At 36.8% G+C, this 27,376-nt stretch overlaps 2 protein-coding genes across 2 annotated transcripts; both read left to right on the top strand.

The window, feature by feature from the left end:
- The first annotated feature begins 43 nt into the window (after nucleotides 1–43).
- Nucleotides 44–9,951, top strand: LOC137924154 (BRCA1-associated protein). Its single transcript, XM_068767503.1, has 10 exons — nucleotides 44–301; nucleotides 415–652; nucleotides 1,449–1,613; nucleotides 2,460–2,635; nucleotides 3,920–4,214; nucleotides 5,211–5,302; nucleotides 5,767–5,956; nucleotides 7,216–7,365; nucleotides 7,777–7,894; nucleotides 9,527–9,951. The coding sequence occupies exons 1-10, from the start codon at nucleotides 223–225 to the stop codon at nucleotides 9,674–9,676; spliced, it is 1,653 nt and encodes a 550-aa protein (XP_068623604.1). The 5' UTR covers nucleotides 44–222; the 3' UTR covers nucleotides 9,677–9,951.
- A 2,226-nt stretch (nucleotides 9,952–12,177) lies between these two features.
- On the top strand, nucleotides 12,178–26,960 carry pasha (partner of drosha). Its single transcript, XM_068767280.1, has 11 exons — nucleotides 12,178–12,310; nucleotides 14,295–14,568; nucleotides 15,679–15,807; nucleotides 17,033–17,175; nucleotides 17,714–18,354; nucleotides 19,331–19,449; nucleotides 20,728–20,850; nucleotides 22,028–22,209; nucleotides 23,957–24,094; nucleotides 24,843–24,962; nucleotides 25,454–26,960. Exons 2-11 carry the CDS (start codon nucleotides 14,304–14,306, stop codon nucleotides 25,730–25,732), a joined length of 2,139 nt encoding a protein of 712 aa, XP_068623381.1. The 5' UTR covers nucleotides 12,178–12,310; nucleotides 14,295–14,303; the 3' UTR covers nucleotides 25,733–26,960.
- The last annotated feature ends 416 nt before the right edge of the window (nucleotides 26,961–27,376 follow it).

The following is a 27,376-nucleotide window of genomic DNA, read 5'->3' as shown; positions in this document are numbered from 1 at the left end:
TAACGCAACCAACCTGTCACCTGTCAACGTTGACATTGTTTATATGTGTCTTTTCCCAACATTGTTTTTGAATATTTATACTAGTACAGTAGAATATAACAGAGAATATAATATTTTCTTTTTAATTGACAACAATTTCAATTATTGTAAAATACTTATTTCGTAGTGGTGATGTTTCGTTAGTGAAAGCAAGCTGTTGTAAAATATAATTCCTTTGTTTAAATGTCTGTGTCATTGTGCGTTTTGCGTATAGAAGTTGACGAAGATTTACCCGAAATGGGTGATAATCCCACCGAAACAGGTAGAGTTCAAAATATATTCCATACGCACTCAAGTAACAAATATTTAACTAAAATAAAAGCAACTTAGTTATATTCGTCAATGATAAAAATCAATAGTTTGTTTTAATTTTAGAAGCTGCTAAGGAGCAAAAGAAGAAGGATCGTGGGGCTCGGGAAAGTAAAACTATTACAGTAGAGACCTATGCCAGTGTGCTTATGGGCCAAAACACTGACACAGGAATACTTCCCACCAGTTCTCGGAGATCTCCTCCTGAAGGCAGTGTATGTGATGATGACGAAACAATAAGCTTTTTTTGTGGAAATCCCTTGGTAGAAGTCACTAAAGGAGTTCTTCATCTATACAAAGAAAAGTGAGTTTGTATATTTCGTTTCTATCAATTTGATTTTGTTTGCTTTTTGAAACCTTTTAATTGTTTTAGAAACAACTTCTCAGCATTCCGTGAACTCACCATGTAGGTGTTGGGTTAAATGCGTTTTGTATGCAGGCTAATAACCTGAATAGCAGGTTTAACAAGGCCTTCTTGTAATGTAATGGTGTTCACCTTTAATAATCATATTTCTCTTACTACCTAATCAAATTTTTAATATATCTACCAATTTTGGTTTAGAAGCCTATTTAACACTTGTAATGAACTGACATTCACCATGGCACCTGACACAGGCCTAAATTCACCAGATTATAGAGATACTTCACTGTAATATGTTTCACTCCTACCTACACTGTACCCAAATTAATTATGAATCTATTCCTAGTTATTCTAATCCTATGGATTGTAGTACTTGTTTGCCTAAGTGTGGTTTTTGGGTTTTGTAAATTTCTCATGGAAGAGTAGGTTCTATATTTAAAAGTTACAAAAAATTCTAATAAGCCATGTCTAATATATATCACTACCATATGAAGGATTTTAGTAAAGAAAGATTACAGAAGATGCAAACAAGAGAGGGAGAGACGTTAGGGCCAAAAGGTATTATATGGCAACTACAAGTCAGGAGACATATTATGGGGCTCTAGGTTTCAGGAAGTCATTCAGATGCCAGCACATTACCAGTCATCTTAGAGATCTTGTGGGAAGCCTATTCTTTGCAGCATTTGTCTATCACCTAATATTAATGATGATGATTTATAATTATATTTAATGTTTTCAGTGAGTTAAAGGAAGCCGCAGAAGCAAAGACATTATGCCTACTGTCAGTGCCAGGTGCCCTAGGAGCACCGGACCTCCTCGCATTTGCGGCTGCCTGCCAGCAGGATATAGCTCATGTTAGAGTTTTGAGAGATGGTTCATTGGATCACTATATGGCTTTACTCACGTAAGTGCTTATTTGCTAAATTAACTTATTTCTTATATTACAAATATGTCTGTGGAAGTCTTTTGCTTGCAGTCAATGGTCGACTAAGAAATACTTACTTGCTATACCAATTTCTTTCCAAATACCATGCTATGTATGTTGAAGAAATAGACGTAGTAGTTTTTTTTAATAAGTAATCATAGCTTTGCCAACATCACCAATACAATTTTGGTGAACAAACATTTCCTCTTTGTGTGGTCACTCCATAATGCTGCGATGAAAAAGTAACATGAATTTATTTAAAAAATGCAAATTCTTAATTTTTTCTTTCAAATTTATTTTATTCCCTTCAAATTAATCACCATCTGATAAAAAACACTTTTGTCAGTCCTAGAAATAGTTGGAATAGTCTTTTTCTTCTATTTGGTTTTTATCTCTTTAATCTTACCAAAACAGCATATTGACCCTGTATTGACTTTATAAGTTAGCTGAATAGCCAGAAGTCGCATGAAGCCAAACCAGGCGAATACAGTGCTTGTGGAATTACATTATGAACAGTCCTGAGCTGCCCGCATCCAGAAACTTTTCGCGATCTTAACTTTGTCGTCGGACCATGTAGTGGGGGACCTACCCACTCCGTGTCTACCAGCCCATGGTCGCCACTCGAGATCCTTTCGGCTTCAATGACCATCAGTTGCACGAGCAATGTGCCTGACCTACTGCCACTTCAGATGATGATGATATCAAGCTTTCATTATTTTAAAATCTTTGTTTGATACACTTAAAAATTTTTCATGATAATTATGGGAAAAAATATCTTACATTTTCAAACATGTTTTCAATAAATTTATAAATATTTTATATTAGATTTAGAACATCAGCTGCAGCCCAAGAGTTCCACTCTGCGTTTGATGGTGTACCATACAGTAGCCTGGAGCCAAACGCACTCTGTCACATGGCATGGGTGTCGCGTGTGGAGTGGGCCAGGGATGGAACTCCGCCTCCGTCACATACAGAGCTTCCCACTTGTCCTGTCTGTCTGGGTAAGTCTCTTCTTCTATATTACTACTGTCAGTGAGTGTAACAGTATAATATTAAACCTAGTATACATAAACATAAAGTTTAATATTAATAGTTACGAAATTGACATAGGCAATTTTGTGAAGCCTTTATTAAAAATTTTCACTATTGTCTTGAAGACTCCTAAGTTATATTTGGCTGGAAACAATGACGCCGGTAGGTTGTTGCACACCTTGGCTGTTCGCACTATACAAGGATTAGCAAAACGCTTGATGCTGGTGGAAGGGAATTCAACCATATACAGCTGATCTTCTCATTGCTGATTCGATCTCGCAGGGTAACTCCAACCATAGCCCTCTCCATTGCTCTCTGATTAAAGTTGAGTTTTCTCGTGTGTCCTGTCACTAATGTGTTGATTGATAAAACTCAAGAGCCATACTTAAATATACTAAACTAACTTTGGAGAAAGCTATGCTTGGGATTTATCTTCAAGATGCAATATGACTAGATAAGGATATCCTTAGAAAAATCAAAGAATCTGGTATAACCCAGAAAATTGGCAAAATGATGTAGTAGTATGCCAGCCACATTGCTTGCAGAGCTGAAGGGTTTAAAAGCTCTGGGTTATGAACAGGCAAATACAGTGTAGAATGTCTCATAAGGATGTCTGATGGACAGGTGACCTTGTTCAGGGACATTGATCCCGTGTTGGGAATCGGGAAGTCAGTGTGCTAACGACTCCGGTATCATTTCCGGATATTACTAGAACTTGGCGTCCCAAGCAAGGATTGAATTGTTAGTGTTCTTGGTGACGAACGGGAAGCGAATGGGTCTTACAACTCCATCACCTACTTACGGGAAGCCAGGTAGTGCGTTCGCGCAGGGGGCACTCGCCTTAAAGCGTGCCGCTGTCAGAGACGGTGGAGGCAAAACTTAAACAGGTCCTCGCCCTCGGGCAAGTGCACTGTACTTATTGATAAAACCTAACTGTCTAGAACTTGTGGATGGTATTATCAACAAATTAGGAATACAATAGAGAGGGTATGTTGTAAATACCTACCATAATTTACTTGTGGTTTGTATTGGAATAAAATGCGTTCTTGTCTATTCGTCAATTTTTTTTCTCTATGTAAATCTTTGTTAGTAACTATACTTGTGTCATATCTACCAAACAAAGCTGATTGGTAAGTTGAAGTGGCAGTTGCAGAACATATAGCTTGAAGTGGACATGAGCTATGAAGGATGGTAAATTCTGGAAAGGCTTCCTTCAATCGGTTTAGCCGATGACGTATGAATTGTGTGTACAGAGCGCATGGACGAGAGCGTGGCTGGCGTGCTCAGCGTGCAGTGCTCGCACGCATTCCACGCGGAGTGCCTGGTGCGGTGGCGAGACGCTCGATGTCCCGTCTGCCGGTGCACGCAGACGCCGGAACCCCGCGGGCTGGCGCGCTGCGACCAGTGCCGTGAGGGCGACGCGGCAGAAGACAGGGAGGGAGAAGGAGAGGGCGGCGCGCGAGATGGTCTGGCGGAGGGTCTGCCCGACGGCGTCACGCCCGGCGCTCTATGGATATGTCTCATCTGCGGACATGTGGGCTGTGGCAGGTGACTTCTATACTCTTTCATGTCTTCTTAGTCATATCTTTTTAAAAAGACAGCCGTGATTCTCTACCTCTTTAAGACAGATTAAAAGGCGATTTCATGAAAGCCTTAACTTTGTGTCTAACACTTGGGTTGGTTTCCGCAATCAAGAGAAACTGTCTTCAATTTCCACCAAAACACCCGTCCATCATAAAACTGGATTTTCATAAGTACTATTCAACTTAGGAAGTCCACTGCGGGACATGACTCCTCCATAGATATCCAAGAAGACAGGGTCGGAAGCGGCTTGACTCTATCTTACGATGACCTTATCAGAGTCGTCTATCCTCCACTTTTTGGGCGATGAAACGCTACATGGTCTGTCCAATTCCGTTTCAACTTTTTTTTCTTTTTACATGGCCCCTATTCTTGGAGGTCTTTTGTATTCTCCGATGTCGTTAAGAGACAGGAAACTTACAATTTTAATTAATTATTTCACATCCTTCTTTATTTATCTTAACATCTTTCATTCAGTCTTAACATCATTCATTTAGTCTTCTAACAAACTTCTCATGATCTTACTCATTCATTACCACTTCAACTCTTTCCCATTGTGACTTTCGTTTATTTACGAATCTCTTCATTTGATGGGAATCCCGATCATAGCCTTCTTAAAGCTCGTTGAGCTTGTGTCCAACAGTGATCTTACACCTGAATTGAAAGTGATGAATCATTTAAAGAAACATCCTCTTACATTACCCGGCGATAAATATTGCATGCGTAGAGCACTATCTCTGTCCCACGCTACCTATGTAACGTTTTGTCAGTCGTATTGCGTGCGACAGAGATAGTGCTCTACGAAGTGGAAATTAGCCGACTGTTTCTTTCCAAAGGTCAATGTGCAATATTTATCGCCGGGTACTGTACAACCAGAAAAGCGACTGTGTTGCCAGCTTGAATTAATTGTAACGCCAACTAATTATATTTTATGTTGCCATAAAAAAAATTAAATATGCACAGGTACGAGGGTGGGCATGCCGCGAAACATTTCCTCGCATCCAACCACACTTATGCATTGCAGCTGGGGTCAAATCGTGTTTGGGATTACGCAGGTCAGTGGAAAGTCACTGCTTCTTTCCAGTTACTATCACCTCCTTGACGGCAATTTTCAAATTGTAATAATTGCATTCGAAAGTATGGATTCACCTGGTCATTTTGAAATTACTTTTCCAATTGACCTATTGGCCTTCGGACAAAGATAATTCACATTCGCTAATATTTCGATGGTATTATGATATCCGCAGAAGAACTAAAGTCACCGAAGTAACTCGAGGAATAGTTCATCTGAAGTGGCGGTGGAAGGGGTACATTGTTCGTGTCACTGACGGTCGTCGGAACCTAAAGTATCTCGAGTGGCGACCACCAGCCAGTAGACGCGGCGACGGTAGACCCCCTATTTCTTGGCAAGACGCTGGATGCGAGCAGCGCAAGACCGAACATTGTGGCGATCTTTGGCGGAGGCCTATGCCTTGATGATGATTTATAATTACAATTAATCTTGGAGTCTCTTGTTCAGGTGACAACTTCGTACACCGACTCGTGCAGAACAAGACGGACGGGAAGCTGGTGGCAGCGGACGGTGGGCTGGTGGGTGAGGAGGTGGCTTGCGGCGGAGAGAAACTAGACTCGGCGCAGCTAGAGTTCACCTATATCCTCACTCAGCAGCTCGACAGCCAGCGAGCCTTCTACGAGGACAAGATTGCCAAGTCAGTACCCTTGACCCGAATCGTGTGCTAGATGAAATAATGTAACAGCTCATGCTAAGGTTTCAAATATCTTCGAGCTTGGTCACTGTAAAACAGTTTTCTTTTTGGGTTCCGGGAGGAAAATATTCTGGATGTTTAAGTTACCGTATCTCTCAGGAGTACAGAGTAATATGATTGACGATTTTGGCACTAATCAGTGTAACATAACTCCTGAAGATGCCCCGTGGGGGGGTGAAATACGTGTTGAGTGATTTGACGGTGGCGGTTGTGTAATTCGCATTGTTTGCCGCATACGCATTTATTAGCGGGCTGGCGGGCGGTGCACTTTGTTGCACGACTACCACTGCATGTGCGGAAGTGGCTAAATATTGGTCTTTTTCTTACTTAGGATGGACTTCCGCAAGGTAACTCCTTATTCCATTAAATATGATAAAAAAAGGCAGTAAGAGAGATATTGGATCAATGTAACATACACAAGTGAAAAAAATAACTTGTAAATGTCTAACAACTATAATCTACATATATAAATAAAAGTAGAGTGTCTGTTTGTAATATAAAAATAACTTTTTACTACCTGCATATTATTTATCATAGTTTAATAATAATAGTTTATAAGCCGTTATTAGCCTTTTCTATGTATGTATAATTTTTGTCAAATATGTAATATGTTAATATTAATTATTAATAAAGTTTCTCATAATAGATCATATCAACAACTCGGACGATTTAATGACAAGAGGCGAACGGCCTGGTGAGACAGACAATGTAATATTTTTGGGTCCACAAATAATACAATATATGTGAAAAAAAACTATACATGATTCAAATGGGAAAATAATAAAAAAAAATCTTCTTATACTGCAAGGAAATAATTAAAAAAGTGATACAAAAAAATAAAAATTAAAGAAAATAAGAAAAATTTTAAATAGACAATAAGAAAAAATGTAATAAAATGTAACTCAAAATGTGATAAAAATGTAAACGAAAAGAAATAAAGATAAAATGTAACATGTTATGAGGGAGGAATGAAAGGTCACAGAGTAAAAGGGAAAGATAGCAGAAATGTGGCATGAAAGAATAGATTGAAAGAATATGTGAAGAACGAAAAGAGAGAATGGAAATAATAAATAACTATGTGAAAAAATAAATTGCCCGTAAAGTCCCTGTCCCACCAAAGACAGGGGTACGAGAGGCCCCCAATAGCGGGGGCCATAAAAAAAAATGGGAAAATAATATAATTGATATACGTTTTGTTCCAGGGTAGAGGCAGAACGCAGTGCGGAGTGCGAAGCGCTACGGCAGCGAGCATGCGGGGCGGAGGCCGAGGCGGCAGCCCTGCGCGCCCAGGTCACCCAGCTCACGAGGGACAACAAGGCTTTGGATCGTCGCCTGCACAACCTCACAACCAAGTACGACCTATGTTACAGACTGAAATATATTATGAAGGAAGAAAGAAGAGAGAATGCAAGATTATATGAAAGACGTTTAGAGAAAAATAAAGAAATAAAAAGCTAAAAAGTATTTCGTAAGCTAAGGTTCTGTCATAGATTAAAAGAGGAGAATAAGAGGCCCCCCAAAAAAGGGTCTTAAATAGACTATTTTCTCAAACGTAACGGACGGAAACGATTCAATTTATCGACTCCCATTCTTTTGTGTGGCCTCTCGTGTATCTTATTCTATGACAAAGCCTTTTTCTTTCAAAATATTTTTATAACCATTCTCTATTTTCTCCAATTATCTCTTCTCTGGTTTTTCTAATAATCTATCACTCTCACAGCATTCACCTACATAACATTTATCGACTCCCATGATATGTGCAGGTTGTCAACGCTGCAGAATGAGTTGAGTGAAGAGCGAGGACTGGCGGCTGCACTGGCCGGCAGCCAGGCGCAGTGGCAGCAGCAGGCCAGGCTCAAGGAACAGGCCTTCATGCAGGAGGTATTTCATCTTTCAACACACTGAACTAAATTTGTTTTTTTTTTCACCCGGATTGGTGTTTGCCCATTGTCATAGAGTAAAACAAAAAACTTTAAAGGTGAAAGTTAACCTCATTGCCAGTATAATGCTTTTATATCTATTTATAATCATCCCCTATATAAAATGATGGCTCTGAAATTATATTACAATGCGAAAGGGTAATAACTTTTGGCTCTAATTAATTTTTATATGTAGTTATTTGATTTTTAAAAAGATCATTATATTAACATTACTTTATTTATTATTTCTGAAACCATTGATTTTTGGATAGGGTGTACCATATTTTTTTTAGGCCTCCGCTTTTGGGACTTCTCCTTCCACCCCTATTTTGTTGGGAACAGGGTTTTTTATTTCTCAACAATATTTTCATTTTCATGATTTTTTTTTATTTTCGTCCTCATCTTCCATAGTTCACAATAACTTTTTTTCTTCCTTCTATCATTCCATAATTCCATCTTCCTTTTTCAATCATTCCATTACTTTCATCCATCCTCAAACACTTCAGTTGTATTTTCTATTACAGTATCACAGCTTTATTTAGTTTATTTATTTTTCTCATGTACATCAATTTCTTTCACAGATTTTTACATTTTTTATTTTAATTTCAATAAATCTATCTTAATAAGATTAAATATATAATAAGACTTACAATATTTTATGTTTAACTATGTTTTATTCCTATAAATTACGTATTGTGCAACTTTCCTAAAGAATTTGAGGGGTGTACCATATATTAATTGATAGCAAATGAACTATACATTCACCTCTTTAAGGCTTTTACCATACCCGGCAATAAATATTGCAATTCGACCTTTGGAAAGAGAGAATCGGCTAATTTCAGCTTCGTAGAGCGTTATCTCTGTCGCACGGAATGCAAACAGTCTGGTATCTATTAAGAGCTGTTACAAGAAGTATCATTTACTTATTTTGATAATGACTTTTATTTTTTGTATAAAAAACACCATTTTTTCTATATATTAAGTGGTGGCTTTAGGTTGGGGTAAAATAGAATAAAAAAAAACATGTTTACATTATGTTTACGTATTTAATTATTAGTATTCTATACAAAGAATATATAACGTTCTACGAAGCTGAGATTAGCAGATTCTCGCTTCCCAAGATCGAAGTGCAATATTTATCGCCGGGTACTATACTCCTATAACCAGTCATCCTGTATAACTTCAGCATGTTTAATACGGCAGTGGTAAAATCATTTTTCCTAGATTTCTTTAAAGTAAGATCCCGCTTCTTTGATCGTTTTTTTGACATGGACTTTTGCCAATGTGAATTTAAATCTTCACAGGGTTCAAGATGCCAGAGATATAAATGCACTCGAGAACATCTCACTAACTGAACTTCGTTATATTATTTGTGTCATAAGGTTTAGAATAGATAAGGCTTTATGGTTCTGGAATATCGACCAAAAACCGGCAAGGTAGACAGACAATCTTTCAGAGTTAAACAATTTTGTTTATCCTTAATTAGACAAATCTATGTTTTATATTTATTTTTATTAAAGAATATAGTAAGTACAGTTATGTAGATATAGTCTGTGTTAATGGCTCGTTTTAAATTGAGAATAAATAAAACCAGGTGGCAGATCTCAAGGAACAACTACGTGATGTGATGTTCTTCGTGGAGGCCCGAGGACAGTTGGAGAAGACAGAGGGCGCGACGCAAGAGGAACTGGCCTCTGCCAGCGTCAGTGTCGCCCCCAATAAGCCAAGGCGCAGGCGACGGTAACCATAAGCGCTGCAGTTCCTTTTCTTGAAGACCAAACAGCTCCAAGTCCTCTGAGGCACTAGCTCATTGGTTCCGTGATATACTGGCCTCTAAACAATTTAAAACTCGATTTAAATCTAGTTTTCCTATGTAAGAATAATGAAAATATGTAAGATTGTAATTTTATTTAAAATCGATTTAAAAAAAATTGTCCTTGAATGTCATCTATGGTCAGACTTGTCAGAAATAAAAGCGAAGTTATGAAATTGATAGAAATGTTTGATTAAATTATCTATAAAAAGTGTAAAATAAAATAAACATATTTATTTAATTTAAATGTTTTTTACTGTCCAAAATAAATCCCAAATTTTTAATTGTCTTTCATATATAACTATACCTCATATGATCTATTTTTTGAAGGTCATGTGGATAATGAAGGACATGTGTATAATACTTTAGTCGTTTGTGATGGTTTGAAATACCACCTCGAAGCTTTGGATACCGGAGACGAGCCAAGAGGCTGATTGATGATAATGCTCGGGTAAGCGCTAAGCTTCAGAGCTTGGAGCATCAGCGAAGTGTTGCCAGTTTATCAATTCCATAGACACCATTTTGGGGTATGCAGCGGAATTACACCAAATAATTCCCCCATCTCCTTTCTTCCATCAAACAAACAAGACGCACATACACGACTCATCATCTGTACACGGTTGAAATTCCTTCCACTCCAAGAGAGAATAGAGGAAAACCACATCGCCTCATTGGTAAGCAATTGCCAAATTTTTCCGGATCTCTGTAAAAATAAAAGAGAGATAAAAAAATCAGTCTGAAAAAGTTTTCAAATCGTGACAAACCTAATCTATGGTTAACCAGTAGAGAACAATAAGATAGAAGAAACATAAATAATAAGTGCAGAAGAAAAAAATGAAGACGAATTTTAACATAAATAAAGTAATAAAAGGAATAGCTATAAATGTAAAATCCAAGAGAGGAAAAGATGAAAGAGAGATATATGAAATAGACCTTTTTTACTTCTTAAGTTCTCTATTCCTAAAGACCTATCACAGTACCAGTTGTACTGTTTTTAATTGTTTATACTTTTATATACATTCGTATTTATATATACCGATATATATAGCGTTCTCTATCGCAGATATATTCCATTGCTCTCACACGACACATGTGATTGGTTGGTAAAGTATAGATTGTGATTGGTGGTAAAAATAAATTTAGTTCCAGACTTGATCACCGTAGCTTTTAGGTTATGTGTAAATACAGGGTCTCGGCAAATGAAATTCAGTATGTTCTTTGCAATCTGGTTTTAATTTCAACACCAAGAGGGAGTCTCCTTAACAGTTATTTAGCATTAATTGCAAAATATCAATTAAAAACCACAGAACCCAGGTCGCTGATGTAACTAGAAGAAGCTCGTCTAAATTAGCAATGGGCTGGGCAGATTGCTCGTGCAACCGATGGCTGTTGGGGCTGATATGTTCTGAAGTGGCAACCCTGACCCACACTAATTGGAGCGACGATATAGTTAAGGTTGAGAGAAGTCGCTGGATGCGGGTAGCGGAAGACCTGTCATTAGGCCTTGCAGTAAGTGTCAATCAGCTGATATGATGGTTATAAATTAAAAACAATTTTCATTATTTTTTTTTATATTTTGACACAGGATCTAACTTCTATTGTAAAGTCTTGTGTGTGTATCAATGGCGGTTACGGTTTCACATTGGTATAACATATATTTTGTAGTACCGTCGGTTGGATTTCTAATATTGGATTGACATTGTATCTGAGGAAGTCATCGCTGCTAGCCTGGAATGATTTTACAGCTTTTTTAAAGGTTGTATAACGTGATTAAAGAACAGCTCACTTTAATTCCAGTTTCAATGAATTTTTACACTTCTTCAAAATTTGTTCTTGACGCACACAATAATTTTTCAGAATGTTTCGAGCATTAGGCGAATTGAAACACATTAGAAAGCACCGACTAGAAATCATAATATAAGTTCAATTTAAAGTTCCAAAAATGTGATAAAAACTCAGATATCAAAAATTATTAATGTTATAAATATTACTTGAGATCCATTCTGCTAGTTCATGATGTATAACATAAGAATTTGTTTATAATATTATACTACCGTTTTGCCGTCTTGCCTTGCTTTATGGTAATATTTTAAATATTTATATACTAAATTTCATATAAATCAATAAGAATAATATTTTATATAACCTTCTTTTATTTTCGAAGAAGAAAGAAGCTTTAATGTACGATTTATCTACTATCTTGTTCGAAATACTAATTATTTTCGTTTCACCTTATATTTTTAAATTATTTTAATTTAATTTTCATTATGCTGTGGTTTGTTAATCTTTCTTTATGCTAATATGTTTAATTAAAATTTCCTGTGAATTTTCGATTGACCTCTGGCAACATTCTTCGATTAATACTTGTATCCTTGTCTCTCCCGTTCATCAATACTGACATGTTCTTTTTGTGTCCGTTGCCTGGAATGTAATCGTAGTTCATTTGAGTTCAACCTGTTAATTGTTGTTTTTCCGTATTTTAATAACTTAGAATATTATAAACACGCTGTTATATGTTTTTTGCGTAGTATTCGGGCTTGAAATTTCGCTTCGTAATAATTTTAGGTAAGCTAAGGCGAAAATTTTTCGTGTCCGGACATTATACCGACTGACATTTAGTCAATACATCTCTGAAGTGATATTTTGACTACGGCTACAAAGGATGAAGATTTTATCACTGAAAATATTTACATCTTTTAGTGGTAGTTTAATTTATTTGTAATTAGTAACCTCTTTTATTTAATTAAATATCTACATCGATATGTTCGTAAAGCAATTGATTCTTTTTTTTTATATGAAATGTCAAAATGTCACTTCGGTCGTGTCTGTAAAAATGCCGTTGGTATAATGGGGCTAAAGAATTTTTCAGCTACATTGTTAATTTCACGTAGTACGATGCGTAGATTCTTCTTGGGGAGAAGTTTTAAGGAACTACGCAAGAAATGTACAACGACAATTTGATTAGTTCTCTTGCAGAGCGCAGTAAATAGCAGCACGTCACAGGAGCACGATCTCGTCCAATTTTCGGTAAAAGTGGTTTTGCAATGGGCGCCACTCTGTTTTGCTTTCGGAGTGAGTCCCTTGCAATGCCGCTCCATCCACGCGGCGTTCTTGCTCGGTGAATTTAGAACTCGTGAAAGTCTGCACCGTGCGATGGTAAAAATCCAATTGTTACAGTACATTGGATTTTTAATGCTATCGCTATTTGCGGACTATCTTGCAGCTGCTTGTCTCGGCTAGCCAACAGCGCAAGGCAACGCAGGGACACTTGGTAATTAGTTCACTGGAACAACCTTGAGCACCATACAAGAGTAAAGACATTGAAGAATATTTTTTCACTCAACAACTATTTCAAACGTAATGTCATTTATTAATTTTAATGACAATATATACTGTGTATACTTTAATATATTCTTCAATTAATGAACACATTGATGTGTATATTTTTGAATTTATTAGAAAATTTATATTTAATTTAGTAGATTTAATATTATAGTTAAATAACTTGATATATATTTTTGTAGTTAGAAAATATATTTGAGTGCACCCATTACAAATTATCCAGTTGATTTAACCTCCTGGATAATCAAGTCACTTGCTTAAGATATCAACTATATTGCATAGATCACAAAAATGCCCAACAATTAGATAGTTTTTCATGCAAAAAATCACATACATTCTCAAATCATCATTACTCACAATTATTTATACATTTTATCATCAACTTATGATCATTTTTGGTGATCACATGTGTATGTAATGAATAGATGTCATGGGTAAAGAGCATAGATATAAAATGAAATAAGATTGACCTCCCCATTATATTGACATCCTTCAACTTAAAGCTATGAGGGTTCTAAATGCACCCTGACTTTCGCAGTGTTCCCCATTTTGGGACCCAGGCCCCAAAGGTGGGCAATTCTAAAGAGGACTCAACACAAGTTCAACACTTGCTTTAATATAAAAAATATATATGTTACATAGGGGAGTGTAAAGGTTTTAGAAATGCCATGGTGGGGTGTGGTTCATAAAAGATTGAACCTGTTAACATTTAGTATTTGTTTAATTATTTATATATCGCACTCACTACTAACAACACTCCATGTAACACTCAAAACAGCTTATCACATACATTACTCATACTTAACATTTTTTAGTAACATATCTTAGATTTCAAGTAAACTTCGGTTGTCCTTCACATAGATATACATATTGGTTATAGGTGTAAAAGGTTTAAAAAGGTAAATGTATGGTTGTATTGTCATCAAAAATCTTTTACACCTGTTTCCAAAAACTCTGTATAAAATGATTACTCTGAAACATGTTACATTTCATTTTTTTCTATTAAAATGCAACTGGCCAATAACTACTGGCTGTACAGTCTGCAAGGACAGATAGTATACAGATAATATATATATATGAGCTAATTCACTAAATATATATAATAACATAAGCATACATACTGAAAATATATATGTAGAGATTGAATACACAATAATCAGATGTTCCTACTCATGTATTTTTCCATATCGGCTACAAATATTTTTAGGTAGGTATAATGGATGCAGATATGGTGGACAATGAACAGCCTCAACCCAAGAGGCAGAAAATTCAAGAAGATGACGCAGCAGAGTTAAAGCATGAACCAGAAGTTGATTTCTCCCAAGATAACTTAGACTTTGAGACAAAGCCCGACCTGGAAGACAAGTATACAAACTTTGTAACGCCTGAAGAACTAGAGAAGTTACGGGAATATAAAATTTTGGATGAAGTGAAATCAAACGATGAAGATAGCAATGATGAGGATTCTGATGTTTCTGATGGTAGCTATATCTTATTATTATCGGTGTGTCTGGACTGGTCATATTGAGTTTCTTGTGGTGTATATTTGTTTTACTATGTTTCATTATAAACCTGACTGATCTTTATATATCTTTCTTAGCAATTGCTTATAAATTCAAACCACAATAGATAATAAGATGACATTTTAACAATGTAGTGTTTGATGTAAAGCTCTTATTAATTTAGTAACTTTGTAATTGATCGTTCACAGTGACCATTAGTATAACAGAAGAATGCCAGTAGCGTCCTTCATGTTGAAGCAAATGTTTCATATTAAACGGATGATTTTTTTTGTGGTATTTTTTAATATTCTTGACACATTCCGTGCCATGGCAATATTTGAAGATTTTCCATTCACAGACCGCGTGGGGCATATACGATCCACGTTTTTAAATTAAAAAAAGTTTTAAGATGCTTTACACTTTTTAAATACTGCAAACCTATAATCAGTGGGAAAAAGTTATAAATTTTAATATGCATTACATACACGTATACATGACGTGAAGTTATATATATTCGAGCCTATAATTCATTTGTATAAGAATCCTTTGTTTTTTAACGAGAACTGCAAATGGCCTGAACGGAAAGTGCAGCGGGGGTCGTACACGCCCCCATGCCATAGAATGTGTTAATATGCTAGAAGAATTAGTTGTCTTTTTCTAAAACAATCATTCGCGCTATTATTTTTTTTTAAAAAGTTGTTTGTTTAATTATCTTCTTAAAAATATTATTACAAGATACTATAGAGAGAGTTGCCTTTATAGAATTTCTAACTTTATGGAAACTAGAGAAAGGTGATTGTTCTATTTTTACCTATTTTTGGGTTTTCAGAGGCTTCCTATGCTATTATTTGTTTTAGTCATCCATTTAGTTTTGGCGTTAAGTGCGGTATTATATCTTATGCTGTATAATGAACATAGCTTTCTTTCCATGTAGTTACCAGTTTCCATATGATTTTCTTCCATTATTATTTTAAACTATAATATATTATGTATATATTGTTTGGTTTCTTAGTTAATATACATAGTAATGAAATGAAATTTAACCAAAATGTATATAACATGCAGATAGATATTTAATTAAACTTTTAGGCAAATCAGAAGGGCTTCCTGATGAGGAAATAGAGAAAATGCTGGAAGAAGACCTGCCTGAAGGCTTCAAAGGTGCTCCCAAGCCTAAAGAAAAGCCGTATGTAACACGACAGAAGATTGTACTGCAGGGTAAGTACAAGCTATCTCTATCTTAAGTTGTTTCTTAAATTACTAACCTTGATTTCCATGGTAAACTCTTTCATGTTTTTATAATATTACTAAATTTGGTATCAATGTAGGGCATACAGTCCTGGAGGAGTGGTCATTAATGGTAAAGGTAGTGTTGGTTGGTAGGTTTGGTAGTTTCTCCTTCTCAGCTGCCCAACTTTGTTAGACAATTAATTATAGCAACCTCTTGAAAAGGCACATGGTGTCTAAGACCCTGTGTAAGGTAGAGAGTTGCTTTGTTGGAAGTCACGCCTACCCTCACATATGTGAGAAATCATCTGCTTATTGTTAATAAACTTGTTGTGGGTTAGTGCAGATATAAGAAATCTGATTTTGTGTATCTCTTTAAGCATTTGTTACTAAGTCATTTCAGCTTATAGACGCCCACTGCAAGGCATAGGCCCCCCACCCCAAATGGCCCCTATGGGGCGAAATACCATAATCACCACGCTTGGCAGGCGGATTGACGATTGCAGTGGGGTTTTATGGTACACAGGATGCTGTTGCCCATCCTTTGGAAACTTATTACTGAGCAGTGACAATTCCATGTAATTAATGCACAAAGTGTGAATTATATAAGATTGTATCCTGGGGATTGAACTCACAACTTACTATGGCAAGTCTAAGTCCTATTTATTTAATGGAATCAGGCGTTACCTTGTGGAAGTCCATCCTAAGTAAGAAAAGGACCAATATTTAGCCACTTCCGCACATGCAGTGGTAGACGTGCAACAAAATGCACCGCTGATAAATGCGTATGCAGCAAACAATGCGAATTACACAACCGCCACCGTTAATTCACTCAACACGTGTTTCACCCCTCCACGGGGCATCTTTAGGAGTTATGTTACATCGATTAGTGCCAAACACAGAGTTCGTCTCTCTCTCTGTCGATTTTGCCGCATGCGTATTTATCAGCGGGTTGGCGGGCGGTGCACTTTGATGCACGACTACCACTGCATGTGCGGAAGTGGCTAAATATTGGTTTTTTTCTTACTAAGTCTAAGTCCTATTACCTTATTAAATTAAAAAGTACAAATTTTTGTGTTATTATATTTCAACTATTATATCAAAATATCATTATGTGTTTGTGTTTGATGATTGTACTTTAGTGAAAAGGAGATTTCTCAGTTGTATCCACAAAAAGCACCAGCAAACTAATTAAAGTGGAAATTGGATATTGCAGAGAAAGGTGTGAACCATTTCGAGGTTCTGCCCCTGGACTGGATGATGGTCCGGCACTACAGTGGTATGCCGGTCTACATGCATCGTACAACGCGTGTCTGCACTCTCTCCAAGCCTTACTTCCTCGGCAAGGGGAACACGAGGGTAAATTTTCATCTCATCATCAATGCAGCTGTAAAATGTCCACTGTTGGGTCTGCTTTTCCCACAATTTCTAATGGGTCTGGTCCGAAGTGACATGTAACCAGTGTCTTCCGGTGACTAACAATTACTTTAAGTTTGTGAAATTTTGTGCAATTAAAGCAGTTTGACCAAGTAATGCTTTCCGGTAAACATATTCTGACCACATTATTAACCTATTCTTGTTATTATTCATTCGGGATCATAGGTAGTCATCATCTCTGTACAGAAGTACACCAGAAATTTTTTGTAGAAAGTGAAAAAATTGAAAATGTTTTAGAAGCAACTACAACAATACTGCACCTAGCTTCCTACAACAACCCTGACAATGTTATGTCTGTCCATATCATTAATTCTGTCCTAGTGTATAAGAATGTGGAAAATTGGACATCTATTCAAAGATCTTAATTATGTTTTATCCAGCACTTAAATACTTAAGAAAATATTTTCGAAGTATAATTTCATAAATTTATAATTAAAGAATTATCATCGATATATTTCAGAGACACGATATACCGATTAGTGCAATACCCTGTCTTGCATACAGACGCGCTTTGGAGGAAGAAGAGAAGCAGAAAGAGATAGACAAGAAGATTGATGAACTAATCAAAAGTGGAACATGGATCAACAATGACACACAAACCAATGGCGTATCTAACACTAATGAAAATACTAGTGAAGATGTACAAGACAATACAGAAATAATAGATGAAGAGAATATTAAAACAGAAAAGGCAGATGAGGAGGAATATAAGATGATGGGAGAAAAAATAGATGCAATTGAAGTAGAAATAAGTGGTATCAGTGTAGATAACGGTGAGGAATTCGCAAGTAATGTGGAAATCAAACAAGATGGAAATAGCCAAGATGAAACAAGCAATATGAGCACAGAGGAGAGTCAATCTAGATGTCCTTTTGGACACAATGCCGAGTCAGATACAAAGGAAACACCTGGCGGGAGCCAGGAGTTGGACAATACCAATGTTCCGCAGCCAGTGGTGTTACCAGGTGGCATTGTAATGCCACCGCCCCGAGTTGAATCTGTGAACACTAGCTGGAAGACACAGCACCTGACTCCGGAGCAGATAAATGACTACTGCAAGAACCTTTTCAAATTCAAAACCGTCAATATCATGCATTTTAAGTAAGTTCTCTTAATAATTCTTATATTATTATTAACGAAACCTTTTCAAGATCTTGATAAGATAGGCTTTTGAAGATTAGGTGAGGCTGGATACCTTTCAGCTGTCGTATACTATAATTAATACAATATATAAATACAGAACCCAGAATTCTGAAGTGGAGACTGCGATCTGTGTATTATCGAAGAGTTACAACTCAAGTTGAGGGTACTATGTAGCATCCGTTAAAGCAATTTAAGAGCTAGGTGGTGTCTCAGTGAAATTGTAGTATATAGTGGCCTGAACTGAGGAGAACCCTCGAGCCGTCTAGCTCCTTATTTAGGTGGTTTTAAGAGGATGGCCCTCAGTGCCCTGCCACCTTGAACTCACAGTAAATGCCACTTAGGCAGCCAGGTATGAAAAAACAACATACCGGTCTATCTCACGTTGTCCACCTGCAAAGTGGTCAGGTGACTTTGTTAAGTTGTAGTCGGTCTTATTAGAAATCTATAAATTGTAAAGACTATTAATAAATGTCTTATAGCTGAAAAGAAGATCAGTGTTATATGGCCTGTCTTCGCTCTATTCAATTTGTCAACCTGCTAGGCTATAATAGTTAGTTTGGTCTGTCTATTTATATACTGTGTGGATAGGAAAATAGAATCAAAACGCTTTTGTACGCCTCCAAGAGAACCCCACAGTGATAGTGTGGGCTGACTTTCCACTCCACCTATAGAAACCAGGATTATATTGCTTCTAAGGGTCAAGGTTCATATGGTGGTGAATTATGTCTGCTTATCATTTGGTTCTCTCAATATGTCACTGGCCCATGACCATTTCACCTTTGTACAGTTCAGTTTTGTCAATTTTCTCAAGTTGTTGGTGAGTTCTAAGGTTATGGAGGTGTTTGTATGTTAAATCCCATGTTTCGTATCTATAGATAAGTATAGGGCGGATGCATATGTTAGAAGTTAGTTAAAACTATGTACTATGTTACAGTCGGTGGGCGGATAGAAGAAAGTACACCAAGGCCAGGAAAACTCTGCAATACCCCACGCTGCCTGAAGGGACCAAGCTCATCACAATACCTGCACATTCTACTCCTGGTCAGGAGAATGGTATGCAAGAGGATTTACTCAAAATAATTACACAGTAACCATTGTAATTTTTTTTTCTATCAATATATGTGTATAAATATTCATCTATTAAATTATTTGCTGCATTTTTAATCTGTCTAGGATGTATGAAATAATAATATTAGGCATCAATTTTTGTCAAATTCAAATGGCTAATTAGAAATATATAGTAAAAAACAACTTTAATAGGTCACCCTATAAATGTGTGAACAACTCAGTGACCATTACAGAGTAAAATTAAAGTTTTAACTTATTTACACTGTGATCATTTAAAAATCATAAATTATGAATGGAAGTTAAGAATAGTTAGCATTTTAATTTGAAGTAGTTTTAGTTTAGACATATCTAGCATATTAAGTAGTTATTAGTAGTTTTTTAATGTTTCGACAATGAACTCGTGTCTTATAGCTGGGATGTAGATTGTACCAAAGATAAGTATTAATGTATGCTTATATATGTATATGATATGTGTACCCATACAAGACTTTTATTTAGTTAAATTTAATTGTGCATTAACTTATGATGTTTAATTAATAAAAATATAAATATTCTGTAAATTCTCTCATTGTATTATCAGTCGATTTATCAACTTGGCAGGACTGACTTATCCCCGAGAAAGAAAAGGACACAGAGACTCTGTGTTTGGCACTAATCGGTGTAACATAACTCCTGAAGATGCCCCGTGGAGGGGTGAAACACGTGTTGAGTGAATTAACGGTGGTAGTTGTGTAATTTGCATTGTTTGCCGCATACGCATTTATCAGCGGGCTGGCGGGCGGTGCATTTCATTGCACGACTATCACTGCATGTGCGGAAGTGGCTAAATATTGGTCCTTTTCTTACTTAGGATGGACTTCCGCGAAGTAACGCCTGATTCCATTAAATTATCCCCAAGACACTAGGACCCCATTTATGATGTAATGAGTTTTGGCTAAGAACCTTTATTAAAAAGATTTAGTAAAAAATAAAAATGGCTTTATAGGAAAAAAGAATTAGGAAATAGACAATCAGTTGGTATTTACACCAAATGACTGTCTATTTTCTGATTCATCCATTCATTACTAAACAACTTTCATATTTCGGGATGTAAGATGTTTGATTAGATGGAATGTTTGTTCAGAAATGATGAGTTTGCTAAATAAGATTCGTTAGCTAAGTGTGACAGTACGAAGGGGCATATATGTAGAGATGTGTGCATTCTCGTGTGTACGTATTGTATTTGTGCAAGTGTGTGTAACATACAGTGTGTCGTGTCCGCAGGCAACAAGACAGCGAAGCGGGACTGGGTGATGAACATGAACGGTCGCTGCTACCTCTCCGTGTTCCACGAGTACGTGTATCGCGCGCTGCAAAAACAGCCTGTCTATGAGTTCAAGCAGCTCGGTATGTTTGATATCATCTCCAACATACAATGCGATTAAAATAAGAATAGGACGGGCTCTCGGCTAACTTCACTCATATAAGTACGGTCAGCATTAAATATATAAAATAAAAAATAATAATAATTGTTTTTGTTGATTGTTTAATTTGTTCTACAATGAGCAAAAGAGGTAGTGTTTTACATCGGCGAGCTCGAGAGATTATCAGCAATGTTGATAAGTACTTCGAGGAAGAGAAAAAACGTGCCATTATGTTATTGGACCAGTTAAAACAAGCAAGAATTGTACCAGGGCCAGATGGCAATATTCATATATCGCGTGATGTATTTGGAAGTTTCATTAAGCATTTGGAAACTGCTTCGAAGGTAACCGAGCGAGTGACTTTAGCCACTGGTATTATTTTTTAACATTGCTTTTTTTGCACACTGTACCAAGTTCCCGTTGTGACGTCACAACATGGCGCTAGGCCGGTCCTATTCTTATTTTAATCGCATTGTATGTATGGTAGACTTAATGCATTTTTTGTGCATTAGTTATATAGAATTAGCACTGCTTTCAAGTTTCAAGAGGGATAGACAGCAGCGTCTTATGTGTACCAAATACCCACACTGCATTCGCTCACCTTCCTGTCAAATGTGGCGATAAAGGTATATTCCCTCATAGATACTTTGGAGAGGTCTATGTCTTGCAGTTGGCATCTATGCAGTGGCATTCTCTTGAATCTAGAGTGGTGCAGAGGTATCCATTCATCATTAATTTAGCTGTAAGACGTCCACTGCTGGGAGACATGTCCAGCATAGGTAACCTATAGGTACAGAAACCAGGTCTCTAGCTTCTGTCCTATTATGTTTGGGACTTTTACGTGGCAGTCAGACCACTGCCACTTTAAATTCATATTGGATGTACAGTCTATTTTTTTATTCCTTTTATGTTTTACCTGATTTGGTGTTCTTCGTTTGTAGATCTTCTTTCATGCATCTCCTATCTTCATCTACATTCCTAGTTCTCAGTGGCCTTAAAGTTTTGAAGTAGAGACCATAAACCAACAAGCGGAGTGTTATATGACAAGGTGGACAGGCGAGATTGTTATGGTCCGATGGGATATCTGTGGTGTGGAGGTATATGTCCATCAGTGGACATCGCATGAAATTATGATAATATAATACAGATGGTTGTTACAGAGAACGCGGCAACCCCGTACCAGGCGACTGTGTACATCGGCGGCATGCAGTACGGCGTGGGCTTCGGGTCCAGCAAGCGGCAGGCCAAGTCGGCCGCCGCGCGCGCCTCCATACATATCCTCATCCCCGAGATGCGAGACCAGCTCGAACCCGTCGCCTCCCCCTCAGAGCCTGACTTCACCGTCAGTGACACTTGTTTACTACTATAATTCACTCTCATTGCTCGATATAGGCCTCTCCCATATAGATTTCCTGCAGATTCGGTTGAAAGCAACCAGTCAAAGTTCAAGGTTATACACCAATACTTCACTTTGCGTGGTGGTTACGTTCCAAAAAAACGAATGAAAAAAAAAAGAGAATTAAGATTTTCTATAGTCGACCATGTAAAGATCGAAGATAGGTTCCAGGGGTTATACTACTTTTAAAAAGAAAATTGAACAAAGTAAACATTTAAAAAACAAAAATAATATAACTCTGAATAATATTTACCTTTTTTGTAACCAAAAACAACGCGTAAAAATTAATATAAATTTATTATTCTCTTTTAAAAAAAGCACAACACACTATGTAATTAAAACTGAACTCTAAAATTAGCAAAACAAAGTGAAAATAAAACTTTATTGAAATTGCGTTGTTAGTTAGAAAGGGAACCCACGAGTTTTGATGGTATGGCGCAACTAGAAACGAAAGTGTTGCCATCTTTTATATAAAAAAGAAAATTTCAAAAAAAATTCGAACCCAAAACAACGCAACCTCGAAAATGTAACAACGCACAGTGAAAATTAGTACTAATTAAGCAGTGACGCAACTTCGAAAAAAAAAACGCAAAACGAGGTATTGGTGTACATGTAATATCAGAAAGAAGAACATAATTACATAAAAATGTACAACAGACGGTTTCATTACTAAAGGCAATTTCATACACAACCATAGTATATAAACGAGTAGTGGGCAGTCAATTTGCATATTGTATGCAATAGTTTCATAATCACCATTATTTCAGACTTTGGACGTCCACTGCTGGGCGGTCTTCCCATAGTTGTCTAATAGGACTAACCGGAAGGTGTCATTCCTACGGCCTTAACAAGGTCGTCTTCTACATATTTTCATATTCTACTACCTTAAGATCTTCTTTGTTGATAGACGTCCATTGCAAGAATTAGGATTCCGTATCCAGTGAGTTCCTGTGCCCTTGACTATGTCCTTGGTTACGAGGTTACACCCCTCACTTGGTCGACCTACTACAGGTTCTTGTTTCGATCTTTGGGGAGTCCCATGCTTTGCTTTAAGCAGTTAGTTAGGACGGCTGAAAAGAAGAAGAATCCAGAGACATTACATGGGGGTGTAAAACAGTATTGTTTAAAGCAGATTTCCCCAAACTTTTTTGTGTCGTAGACCCCTTGCCATGTTTTTCCGTGTTGGGTAGACCCCCTACTTACCTGAAATTGATTTCCTGTAAATTTCTAACTGTAGTGAAGTTTAGTGTTAAAAACTTAAAGTAAAAACACATGTTAATTTATACATTTATTAATTGAATTTAAATTAAAACTACTCAAAATAAAATTTTGTATCTGTTATGTAAAATATACGTATATATAAACATAAAATAAACTAGAAATAAAATAACATAAGCAATAAATTTTAACTTCATAGGTAATTTTATAAATAATGTAAATGTTTTGATATTATAAGATTGTATGATGTAAGTAAATAGGTACTATCAGTGTATGCATTGAGATCTACTATCATGGACCCCCAAATTTTTTTTCGCTGACGTAGACCCCTTGCAGGTTGTTATAGACCCCTAGGGGTCGATATAGACCACTTTGGGAATCACTTGTTTAAAGGGTAACAAGGTACAGTCAACTCGGGATTTTCTAACATCAATGATCAAAAGTAAGAAAAACTGTGACGTGTATTGTGTTTCAGTTCTTCGACTACGTGAACATAGAGGACCCTCGCATTGCGGAGTTCTGCGCGGCTACGTGCGAGCCTTCGCCCCACGCTATACTGCGCACCTGCCTGTTGCGCAACTTCGGAGCTGGCGACCGTCACATACACACTGAAGTTGGTACTTGTTATTATTGCTCTTGTATTGGAATGCTAATCTGGTATTATTCACGAGTGAATACCAAGCAGAAGTACCTTCATATCTATACTGTAAATTGCAGTATGTAGCGAGACGAGCCAAGGCTCTTTAGGAAGTCCTCAATCTTCCCCACCTGAAGGTGGGGACCTTCAAAGAGGAAACTGCAGAATCTGCAAATGTTACTTCGGCAGTAGTGTTAAGTTAGGTAAATAGAAATCCTGTTCAGTTATGTACACATGTCAATGTTGGTTATGCGAACATGTGCAGGATGATTCAGTATAGCTTTATAGTTTTAAAGCACCTATTACCAATCATTTTGTATATCCAAAGTGAAAAATGTTTATGTATATGGGTCATGTATCTATTTGTTCATGTGGGTATGTTAACATTAATTATGTGTACATTACAAACAGGAAATGGTCGTATATGAGAACCAGAGCCAAAGCTTCAGGCATCTCAAAACGCGAATACTAGGCTCCACCTAATCCGCTTTAGCGGACCCCTGAAGAGTTGGGGTCCAATGTTTGTGACTCAGAGTGATTCAATGATAACCTAAGATTTATGTTAGCAAATACTGTTAGAGATTTGTAAACGATGTCATGCAGAAATGTAAGAAAAAAATATAATTCGGAAATAAAATAAATGTTATTGTAAAAACAAAGACGGATGCTAATGTCTGTGGAATATAGATTCGAATAAAAATCAAAACTCGTGCATTAATTTCAGATGAAGAAACTGGAGTACCAGAAGATTGAGCTGACGATGAAGGTGGGCAAGCACAGCGCGACCGTCGTCTGCAAAAACAAGAAGATGGCCAAGCAACGCGCCTCGCAGTCCATCTTGCAGGTGAAGTTGCTTCCACTGGCTAATTTAATTGTCTGGCAGCATTAGTAAACAGTAAAACAATGGTTTAAATTTTCGAAGACTAACAGATTTACCTTGAGCTGGTTTCATGGTAAAGAAGACAGAACCCCTCTGAAGACTGTCTGTGAAGAGACTCATTTTAGGCTTTTCGGATTATGATGTTACTCTACTTTATCACAAACGGACCTTGGGAGTCTTAATTGCTCAGTCAGAGCCCTAAACTTCCATCTATAACGTGTTCGCGAGAATAAATTATATATGTATTATATGTTTAGAGTTTGTTTTTGCTAATTATGAATTGGGAGTCATAATTTCTTTATTTTTATTTATGGACAGTCTCATTCTGGCATCTATTGCAGTAGTCTTGTGGCCATTGATTTATTAAGTTGTAGGAATGGAAGTCTATGCACAGGCCTACGTCCAGTAGTGGGCCTACAAGTGAAATGATGATAATGATGAGTTTATGTTCCTAGGCTCTACACCCGCACGTGCGGTCATGGGGCTCGTTGCTGCGACTCTACGGCTCGCGTTCCATGAAGAGCTGCAAGGAGAAGAAGCTGGAGGAGCAGCAGATCACACTGCTGCAGGACAAGGCGCGCCAGAACGAACCCAACTATGCGGTTCTCGAAAAGCTGCGCCATGAAATGCGGAAACTAAAGGAGAGGGATGAAGCCGTAGTGCCCATTGGCACTTTGCTGCTACCAGCAGACCTGCCGCCCTCATCCTCCGACCTCAACCATGTGCATTTGTGATGCGTCAAGACGGAACCGGACACGAGTCCGCCCAACGCACACGGAGATCTATTTTAACAACAACCAACTCTGTGCTAAAAATTATATTAATTTTTACTGATGAATTGCATTTTTACAAAATCGTGTAACAGTATAGAAAAATGGATGGCGTTATTTGACAGTACAATGCGATTAAAATAAGAATAGGACCGGCCTAGCGCCATGTTGTGACGTCACAACGGGAACTTGGTATAGTGTGGAAAAAAAGCAATGTTAAAAAATAATACCAGTGGCTAAAGTCACTCGCTCGGTTACCTTCGAAGCAGTTTCCAAATGCTTAATGAAACTTCCAAATACATCACGCGATATGAATATTGCCATCTGGCCCTGGTACAATTCTTGCTTGTTTTAACTGGTCCAACAACATAATGGCACGTTTTTTCTCTTCCTCGAAGTACTTATCAACATTGCTGATAATCTCTCGAGCTCGCCGATGTAAAACACTACCTCTTTTGCTCATTGTAGAACAAATTAAACAATCAACAAAAACAATTATTATTATTTTTTTATTTTATATATTTAATGCTGACCGTACTTATATGAGTGAAGTTAGCCGAGAGCCCGTCCTATTCTTATTTTAATCGCATTGTAATGCTAGACATTATTTAAGTGTTATCGTGTTACAGTGAACTTGTGTTATGTGATTATTTGCGAAGAATTAGTAATTAATGTGCGGTGAGTAAGAGGCAGCTATAAGCAGTGGTTGGCAAATGGTAACACCATAAGAGATAGGTTGACAATCATTTATTGACATTTTATTTTTATTTTACATATTTTAGTGTAGTAGTGTGTATAATAGTAGTGTAGTAAAATTTGATCGCAACAATGTGAAGGTCTGTAAGAAGTAGCTGGATGTTGGCAGTGCAATACTTAATCTTTAGGAGATCTAGAATCTTTAGGAGAGGCGGCCTGTGTTGCAGTGGTCTTGTTTGGGCTAGTATATATACAAATGTCAGAATCATTTTCATTCTAGTTTTTATCTATTTTAGCTCTGGCATTTTTAGTTGTATATAACAATTATTTTAAATAATCTTAAAAACAACACATTTGCAGTGACCATTAGTGTATTTTGAGAAGAATGCCACATTGAGAAGAATTGACCTCCGCTGTAAAGGCATCCTTAAATCTAAAGCCTCAAGGTTTCGTAGTGCAGCCAGATTTTAGTAAAGCCTTTTATAAACTTGGCAGGTTTTTTTGCAATTAAAAAACTTCATTTTAATGTAACATAAAATTGAAGTTTATTCAAAGGTTCTTTTAAGATAAAGCTTTATACAACTTGAATGTATAGCTTATTTGCTCTTAATTAATATCTGGTACACCCTTTACAACAATTGTTTGAGGTATAAAATATAACATAATTATTGCATTGTTCGGAAAGTAATTTGTTTTTTTCCTGACAGAGTTTTCATAGGTAACTTAACAATTAAGTTGCATTGTCATTGTATGTTTTGATAGCTGATATAACAAGGCTTGTGTGTGAATAAGTTCAAGTGATTTTACACAGTAGTTTTTGGTTGGTGCCCTTTTAAAAATGGATAGCAATAAGCAGCATTTTCGTCATAATTCACTTTCTTATATAAAAAATATAAAAAATTAACTGAAGTG

This window comes from Battus philenor, unplaced genomic scaffold (assembly GCF_028537555.1).
Source record: "Battus philenor isolate CCGP_79_NKW_IND1 unplaced genomic scaffold, ilBatPhil1.0.hap1 SCAF_23, whole genome shotgun sequence".
In the NCBI taxonomy this organism is placed as follows: Eukaryota; Metazoa; Arthropoda; class Insecta; order Lepidoptera; family Papilionidae; genus Battus; species Battus philenor.
The sequence above is the reverse complement of the archived record's forward strand: the minus strand, read 5'-3'. Positions and strand labels throughout refer to the sequence as shown.

Bases quoted from the DNA above. Each gene is read 5' to 3' on its own strand.
- LOC137924154 (XM_068767503.1), top strand. From the start codon at position 223: ATGTCTGTGTCATTGTGCGTTTTGCGTATAGAAGTTGACGAAGATTTA. The intron at 302-414 runs GTAGAGTTCAAA...TTTTAATTTTAG, and splicing joins TGATAATCCCACCGAAACAG to AAGCTGCTAAGGAGCAAAAG. The intron at 653-1,448 runs GTGAGTTTGTAT...TAATGTTTTCAG, and splicing joins CTTCATCTATACAAAGAAAA to TGAGTTAAAGGAAGCCGCAG.
- pasha (XM_068767280.1), top strand. From the start codon at position 14,304: ATGGATGCAGATATGGTGGACAATGAACAGCCTCAACCCAAGAGGCAG. The intron at 19,450-20,727 runs GTATGCAAGAGG...TCGTGTCCGCAG, and splicing joins TACTCCTGGTCAGGAGAATG to GCAACAAGACAGCGAAGCGG. The intron at 22,210-23,956 runs GTCAGTGACACT...ATTGTGTTTCAG, and splicing joins CCTCAGAGCCTGACTTCACC to TTCTTCGACTACGTGAACAT.